Source organism: Hipposideros armiger, unplaced genomic scaffold (assembly GCF_001890085.2).
Source record: "Hipposideros armiger isolate ML-2016 unplaced genomic scaffold, ASM189008v1 scaffold_134, whole genome shotgun sequence".
Taxonomy (NCBI): Eukaryota; Metazoa; Chordata; class Mammalia; order Chiroptera; family Hipposideridae; genus Hipposideros; species Hipposideros armiger.
The window spans coordinates 3,783,922-3,792,752 of record NW_017731484.1 but is presented as its reverse complement, the minus strand read 5'-3'; the positions used below and the strand labels follow the sequence as shown (position 1 = coordinate 3,792,752).

At 50.2% G+C, this 8,831-nt stretch overlaps 1 protein-coding gene across 1 annotated transcript in view; it reads right to left on the bottom strand.

The window, feature by feature from the left end:
- Positions 1–2,747: 2,747 nt before the first annotated feature.
- Positions 2,748–8,831, bottom strand: part of RASSF5 (Ras association domain family member 5) — a 32,946-nt gene continuing 26,862 nt past the window's right edge. Inside the window, exons 2-4 of the mRNA XM_019649621.1 lie at positions 7,285–7,582; positions 6,647–6,762; positions 2,748–5,104 (exon numbers count right to left, since the gene is read on the bottom strand). Coding sequence (XP_019505166.1) covers positions 4,952–5,104; positions 6,647–6,762; positions 7,285–7,582 — 567 coding nt within the window. The 3' untranslated portion in view covers positions 2,748–4,951. The remainder of the gene's footprint in view (positions 5,105–6,646; positions 6,763–7,284; positions 7,583–8,831) is intronic.

Here is an 8,831-nt window from a genome sequence, read left to right as displayed (position 1 = left end):
TGGGGATGGGGGGGACGGGAGGTAGCGGTGGGGGGCGAGGGGAGGACGGGGCGGGCAGGCCCGCTCACCAGCTTCATGCCCAGGCAGTTTTTCTCCCGGCTGTTGTAGCTGGCAATCTTCTGCTTGATCTCCTGCAGCGTGGGCGGGCGCCTCGTCTCCTCTGCGGGTTTACAGACATTCTGGAACAGATGCAGAAGTGCAGGTGGGTGGACAATGGCTCTCAGGGTGCCAAGGGGAATGAACATGCCCTCCCAGGGGCCTCTGACCCAGACGTGAGCAGCAGCCCCACACTTGACGACGAATTGCAGGATGAATCTATTTGCCAGACCTGGAGCAGTGATTGTCTGCTGCTAAGACTTCCACTGCAGATGCAAGAAAAAAGGGTCCTCGCCAAGACTGAATGGGGAAAAAGCATGGAGAGATTCTTTTGCAACTCAGAAATAACCTTGTAAGCAGTGAAGAGTCTGTTTACTCCAAAGAAGAATCTGAAATACGAGTTTCTAAGAGAAGTGTTGGAAAATTATTCCCCTATACCCTTGCTCTCTGATTAATTCTGCTTTTAAAAGCTTAAGGGTTACAACTAATTAAAGGCAAGCCAGTGGGGTCTTTTTAAAAAAATGAATTGCATGGACTCAGGGCCGGCCACCCCTGGGGAAGTAACTTCAATCTCTCTAAGCCTCAGTCTCCTCACCTGTAAATTGGGAGCAATACCTGTCCCTCAAGCTTGTTGTGAGGTCAGTGTGAAAGTGCCCAGTACACAGACACTGACTATGAACTTGGCGAATCAGCAGAGCTGCAGTTGCTGACAGAGGGTTGCTAGGGAAGAGATGCTTTCAGATGCTTCTGGCAGATGCAAAGAAATGCAAGCCATGGTCCGCCTTTTTAGGGAAGTAACAACAGAGCGCTGAAGACACAGGAATGTACACATAGCACCAGCATGTACCGATGGGAACAAGAGTAATTCTCCCAGACTCAGAGGACCAAGGGCACAGGGACATCAGTTCAGGCCCCATGTCACAATAAGAAGTAAATAGTGGGCCGGCCGAATGGCGCGATGGTTAAGAACTGGCTTGGGACGCCAGAGGGCCCCGGTTCGGATCCCACATATGAGGGCCAGTGACACTGCCCTACACCTAGACTGAAGAACAAAAGGATAGCAACTTGTCTGTTCCTCTTCCCCCAATTCCCCAATAAAAATCTTTAAAAAAAAAAAAAGAAGTAAATAGTCTATATTTGTCAAATGAATGAGTGAAGTGGTGCGGGCGGTGGGCTGTCGCCCTCTATGATAATTGAGGTGATAAACCTCCTTTACTGGGGCAGAAGGACAATCAGTGTTTACTTAGCACCCCCGCTGTGCAGGCCCTTGGCATACATTATCTCATTTAATCCTCACAAACCAAAACTCAGTGGAATAGAGTTTATGAACCCATTTTCCAGGTGAAACAAGTGAAACTAAAAGTTGAGTATCTTGCCTAAGGCCCACAGTCAGCGTGTGCAGAACTAAAGGGAAATTCCAGGTGTGTTCTGTTGTGCTCTTCCTATGACATCACGATTTATTCTTTTCAGTGCTTCCCCGGGTGCCCAGGGAAGGGAAGGGAAGCACAGAGCTGAGCGGATGGAGGTTAATGTCCTTCACACTGTGGAGGGAGTTCACGGGTCCATTCTGGGGTCCAAGCAACTCTGTCTCATGGTCAATTCCCTGGATTTCTCTCNTAGAACTACCTGCAGCCCAGTACCCGGTAATTCCACTTGTGGGTATTTACCTGAAGAAACCCAAAACACTAATTTGAAATGATATATGCACCCCTGTGCTCAATGCAGCGTTATTTACCATAGTGAAGATATGGAAGCCATCTTCAGTGCCCATCAATGAAAGATTAGATAAAGAAGATGTGGTGCATATATACAATGGAATATTACTTGGCCATAAAAAAAGAATAAAGTCTTACCATTTGTGACAACATGGATGGATCTAGAGGTGAAATAAGTCAGACAGAGAAAAAGAAATGCCATAATATTTCACTTATATGTGAAATCTCAAGAACAAAATAAATGAACAAACAAAACAGAAAGATTCATAGATACAGAGAACAAATGGATGGTTGCCAGATGGGAGGGGGTAGGAGGATGTATGAAAATGTGAAGGGGAATAAGAGGTACAAGTTTCCAGTTACCAAATAAAAAAGCCACAGGGATGTAATGTACAGCATGTCAATAATATTGTAAAAACTTTTGTACAGTGACAGGCAGTACTAGACTTATTGGGGTTATCACTCCACAAGGTATACATCTAAATGTTGAATAACTATGTAGTACACCTGAAACTAATATAATGTGTGTTAACTATATTTGAATAACCACAAAAAAGAATAAACAGGAAGCGGAAAAAAAAAAGAAATAGGAGAATCCTTGCTTACCTCAGTAGCCTGTCCTGGTGTTTAAGCATGCTTAACTCCCCAAAGCCCTCCTCTTTTCTAACTCAGTTATCTCTTCCTGTAATAGGCCCTCTTCCCCTCCTGCTCTGTGCGGATGTAGAGAAGAAGCCAGTCATCTAGGCAGCACCCTCCAGCCCGTGCGCTTGTACCGATTTCTCAAGATTATTTGAACAGTAGCCTTCACGCCTCTCTTTGCTGGCAAAGGAAAATCTGACGGCCAAGAAGGGTGTTTTCTTCTGGGTTCCCACCCTGTCTCCCAGCCCCCAACGTCCACGAGAGGGGGAAGTTCAAGGAAGAGGTTACCAGTCTGAATCATTTTTGCAACAAGCTTTTATTACTTTTTTTTTTTAAACCCATATAAGAAAGACATGTAAAGAGAAAATATCCTCAAGTGAACACTTACACACTGGATGACACGACGATAGAAGGCACTGCCAGCAGTCACACCCGCCTCTGGGAGGGAACTTGATCCACACTGTTTTCGGAGGCATGGACCTCAGCCTAGGTCCTGGGTCTAACTGTGCTTTAGATACAGTCTGAATTTTCTCATAATTTTCTTATTTCATAAACACCTCATCTCTTTATATATAGCTATCTGCCTTAATGGTATATATGTACATGACTTTTCTTTTTCCTTCTCAAAAATAAAATAGCCACCCCCGTCAGAGGGAGGTTCTCAGCAGCATTCACAGCGGTCGCAGCGGGAGCCGTGCCTTCTATTCATGTAAAGGACATGCAGCATGAAGGATCAAGGACTCTCCACCCACTCCCTTTAATATACAGCAGGGCAAGAGAGTCTTTAAGGGAGGGAAGTGATAAAGGCTGAGCATGAGATGGCTGGCCACTAGAGTTTTTGTGGTTCAAAAATCCTTTCAAGCTGCTAGCCTGTCTTGCTTTTGCAGCTCTGGAGACTAGCACAGTTTCTATGACAGGGGTCAGCATTCCTTCTGGGATCGGGGGCAGTGTGGACTCAGCAAGGGCCAGCGAGGGAACTTCTGAGGTTACACAAGGAAGCTTGGGCTGGAACCAACCCAAAGGGGACTTGGGAAGGCAGAGGACATCGAGGAAATGTTCTCTCAGAGGTGGGTTGGAAACCGGTCCTGCTTTGAAAGCGACAAGTCCTCCCTCTGCACTGGAGTGTCTTTGCAGTCCTGGCTACTTGCTTGAGTTGTTTGGCTCGTTTACGTTTTAAGCTTGGACCTAAACAAGGATCTAGTACAAATGTAGAGTTGGGAATGTGATCCGCCCTGTCAATGTGGTTTGACATCATTTCTAGGCATCAAAGCCCAGGACCGTCATAGGAAGAAGGGCTGTGACCTCGCCCCATACTTGGAGGGAGGGCTCTCCTGGCCTTGTCTCCCATACTGCCATGGTCCCCTTGCTGGCAGAAGCAAACCAGCAGCAGAGCTTTAAGCAAATGCGCCCTGCTCCTGTCTCTCTGAAAACAAAAAGGCACTGAGGTCAGCGGGGAGGCCAGCCCCATGCTCGCTGAGTGCAGTGCCCCAGGCTGGCCTGTGCTGCGGAACACAAAGGACTCCACGTTGACTGAGTTGGATGTTCCCCCCTCTGTAATCAAGGCAGCTCCTCTGGCAGCACCTGGAGATTCCATAGTCCCCGTGGGAGGAGGCAGTGCTGGAGGCCCAGGGGAAACTGAGGCAGCCAGGTCCTCCCCTGCTCTCTAGCTGGGGGAAGGCTGAAGACCACTTAGACACATTTCTCTGCAATACTTTTTGGCTTTCTCTGACTGCCTGATTTCCGTGCTCAGCAGGAGACTTCTTAAACGGTAAAGAGCTAGTTTCCCCTTAGTGGAAACATGAGGAAAATGGCAATATTAAATTCAAAATTGTAACTTAAAAACAAACAGTTGGTGACAAAGATGTGGCTCAGCACCACACATACACAGATGTAGACGCCTTTGGGTTCACATGTGCACACGTGGGAGATCAGAGCAGGGTCAGGGCAGGCTGCAGCTTCTCTGGAAATCTCTGAGCTAACCTCAGCTCTGGTGCTCCTGGCTTAGGCATCCGGGGCCAGTAGGGGACAATCCGTTTATGAGCACGATCCGGCTCTCAGGGGCTTAGCTGAGACCTGCTAAAGGAATACGCTCTAACTTTTGACTCATAAATAAAGGTACTGCGGGTGGCAAATAAGAGGGAAATTGAAGAATAAAAGCCTCTTTTTTCTTTCTTTGCCAGCTGGTGTGAACAGTTCCAGTCTGGTGACGAGAGAGAGGCAACTATTTGGTTTGTGAAAGGCGTGCAGACTGCGAGAGGACAATGGCTGTTCTTTCACATGCGTGCTGCTCCTTGGCAGTGTGCTGAAGGGGTGCTGCGTGGGGGCGGGCAGGACCCAGCCGCGTACACACCTGTCCATCAGAGACTGGGCCACATCTGGAACGGCTGGGCGGGCTCAAATGCACCCACCAGAGGTGTCCTGAGAAAACGTGTCTGTTGCAAAATAATAATTAATAATAAAAATAAATCCGTGGGCACTGGGAGCAGAGGGAGCAGGACCGGTTAGCCGGGTTTGCCCTGGGATGCTCTTAAGGCCTCCTCCAGTTTCTGCCTAAACTTGTCGTATTTCTTCTGCACTTGTTGGATTTTGTCCTGCTCCTCTTTCTCCAGGATTGTTAGGAAGTTCTGGAGCTCGGGGATGGAGAAGGCATCCCACTGCGAGGCAAGAGAGAGATGGGGAGAGAAACAGAATAGGAGATGGGTTAGAAGTCGCCCAACCCGCGGGTGCCTCCATCTTCACACAGTTGCACAGTCTACTGCGGAATAGACAGGTGCAGTGAATGAAGCTTGGGTTTTCCATGTCATAAAAGCAATGAAATTTCAAATCCTGGTATTTCATGACCAAGAGGTACTGGTCCATGAGCCGTGTTTTTATTGGGAGAATCAATAATCTTAAATATTCTCTGTTGCAGCTGAGATCTTAACAGTGATGCTAGGACCACCCAGGGACCCTGCTGGCCTGCCCTATCTGTCTGCCTGGGTGGTCAGGGGCTCCCAACAGGCAGACCCTCAGGAGAGCTAGACTTGCACTCAGGAGCCTTGGTTTCAGCCTGACTCCACCATGTGACTTTGAACTCTTCACTCCTCCCTTCTCATCACCCATGGAATGAGGGTATCTACCTTCCTTGGCTGGCAGAGGAGATAATGAGATAATGTAAGCTGCAAAGCTCTGCAGAGCCTGGCTGGCCCAGGCCTGCTCAAATGGGAACCAGCCTCTCAGGCTGACCCAGGAGCTGAGGCCGCTGGGCGCCAGGGGTTTCGACTCCTAAGTTCTTTGAGCACAAAGGAGTAGTAAGGTTTATCTGGTGGCATCCCCACATAGCATACATGAGAAAACTGAAGTCCACAGAGGGAAGGTGCTATAGCCATGATCACAGCGCTGTGGCAGCAGAACTAGAACCAGAACCCAGCTCGCTAAACTCCTAGGCCTGTGAACTTTCTACTGGGCCAGCAGTGTTCATTTTCTGTGGAATAGCTTTTCCAAACAAAATCTTCCACGGACTCCAATATCTACAACAAATGGAAGCAGAGCTTCCTCGTAGAAGTGGGGAGCAGGGACAGACCTCCACCTTCCTAGATCCCCCAAATCTCCACATGACCCCCAAGACGGCTCCCCCAAACCCTAGACCTCCACTGATTGCAGTGTGACAAACACTGAGATGTCCCCCTGTTCTCGGTCACATGGCTCCACCTTCCAAGTATCCCAGCCCACGGGGAACACCTGCCTGGCTTCAGCCCAGTTTACACCACCAGACTGGATAGCTCCCCTTGCGGGGTGTGCAGTCAGTTTTTAAGAAACAAGGAGAGACAAATGGCTCAAAAATATCTATGCCCAGTGGAACCCAGAGATGGCGCTTGCTGGGCCTCAGGTCACCCTGGAGCAAAACAACCTCGGCTGAACCCAAGGAGTTTCACAGGCCCCTTCCACCCTGAGTTTTCAGAAATAAAGCACATGAAATCCTCTCTTTCCACAGGCGTGGCTGGACACAGGCCCTGACTTGCCACCCCATGATGCTCACAATCCTGGATTAAACACAGAACTGGGGCCCAAGACTCACCCAACTCAACTTTCTCAAGTTGTTTTCCTGCTGCCACATGACCCCACCGATGCTGGGCAGGGGGGATGATGGCCACCCAGCCCCACCCACTGTGCCATGAGGGCTGCGTTTCTGCCCCAGCAAAGGGGCCCAGGCCTACCTCCACCTCTCCAGTCTCATTCTCCTTGAGCACAAAGCTGAGGACATCGGTGTCGGGCCCGGCAAGTAAGCGCAGGTAGAGGGGGCAGTCAGTAACGGAGAGTTTCTGGAAGAGCACTGCAAACCAAGAGAGGGGGCTGGGGGCTCGTCTGGGGAAGGAGGGGCAGGGGTCCAGGATGGGTGGGACAGAACTGGACACACAGAGGGGGGCGGTTATAACCGGAAGTAGCTGTCCTTTCAACCTAAGGGAATGAACCTGACGAGAATAAAGAGTGAAATGACCTTTTATCTTTGGTGATTGCTTAGAGTTTGAAGCACGTTTCCATTCACGTCATCTCCCAAAAGATTAGGAGCAGTGGGGCGGATTCTCTCCCATTCCACAGATTAGGAAGGTGGGGGCCCAGGGTGTGGTTTTCCTGAAGTCACATACGGAGTGAGGGGCACAGTGAGCGACATGAGCTCCCCATCCGGCTCTTGGCACTGAATGCATGTGTGGCCTTCCACAGAACCGATGCCACACCGATGGCCTCACTGCGGTGCCCGGAGAGAGCCATTCCTCCCCCCAGGCCTGGAGGGTTAGTGGGGGGCACAGACAAAGTTAGGGAGGTGGTTTCTGGGTGGGAGCTCGCATTCGCATACCTTGCCCGTCCTTGTGTATCTGCTTAAAAAGTGCAAACTTCTGGGGATTGTCCACGACCATGAACTTCTTGAGTAGCCCCTGGATGACTTCACTGACTGTGGTGGTGCTGCTGATGTGTAGCTGCTTAATGGCATCGAGCGGCAGGTAGAAGGACGTCCGCTTGTCCGTGGTGGCCGCCAGATTCACTTCCTTCATGGCGTCGTAGATGGACTGGGGCCGGATCCCAGCAGGCACCGTCACAGGCCGCAGCAGTTTCAAATGCACTTTGATGAAACCTGTGTAGGTGCCATCTTCACTCTGCCAATGGGGGGATGTCATATGAGGGAGGGTCTGTCTTGCATGATCCTACCTGCCACTCAGGCCATTGTGCCTCTCCCCCCCCCCCGCAGAGGGTGGGCCTTATCTAACAGCAGTGCCACCCCACCTAGCTCCCCAAGCTCCTTCTTGCTTCTGCTGACCTGAGGGTGCTTGAGGAGTAGAGACACACTTCCCCCCAGTGGACCAGGAGAAGGCCCACGGTATCTAGCTACCAGAGAGGACACTTGGGGCTGCTGTGGCTGTCCTTCCCAAGAGACTCAGGCTACCTGCCCCAAATCTGCTACCAGGCAGGTGCTGATTGCCTTAGGTAAGTTCCCACTCCAAGAGGCAGGGTCTGGAGTGGCCTCCTTCCAAAAACCAGCAGCCCATCTGTGACTGGATTTTCTGGCTGAAGCCCCGAAGAGCCAGTTGCCGCCAGCCACCAGCAGAGGGCAGGGTTCGCCTACCTTCTCCTCTCTTCCCCACTGAAGATGGCCTTTCTGAACTTGGTTCAAAGTGGGTGCCCTCCCCTCTGAGCTCTGCACAATCTAAGGAAGCTTCCCCAGCCATCGGCTGTCCCTGTGCAGCCACCTAGATGGGGGGGGGGGCAGGAGCTGGGGATGCCTGTCCAGGGCTTCCCGGAGGCAAAACCAGACTCTTGGCCATCGTATATCATTTAATCCCCTCAAGAACTTTGACAAAAGGGCACTTCATCACTATTTTACATTGATTCTCAGAGAAGTTAAGAAAGTTTTCCAAAGTTACAACGGAAAAAAGAGCCAGAGATTAGATCTGGATGTTATTCTAAAACCAATTCTGTTTCCCAAAAGCACAGGAAGCCCTGACAGCCCAGGCCAGGGGCTGGCAAACTGCGGCTTGCGAGCCATATGCGGCTCTTTGGGTACACTCCGTCTCAAAAGTTTGCCGACCCTGGAAGAGCCAATCCTGTCCCTCACAGCAATTTAAAAATTATTCAAGAGCCATAAATATATTTTTACATAATCACCATTATGTGAATAATATCCCTTAAAAATGTTATAAATGAAACGATGAAAGTTTTATCTTCATTTCCAATTTTACTTCAGAGCCTGTGGCTCGCGAGCCGCAGTTTGCTGACCCCTGGCGGCTCTTCCGTCTCAAAAGTTTGCCGACCCCTGGCCCAAGCAAGGGGACCTTGACGGGGTAGCCCCAGAATCCAGAAGGACAGCAGAGGAGACAGACAGAAAGAGGGTGTGGAGCTGGGGGTGGG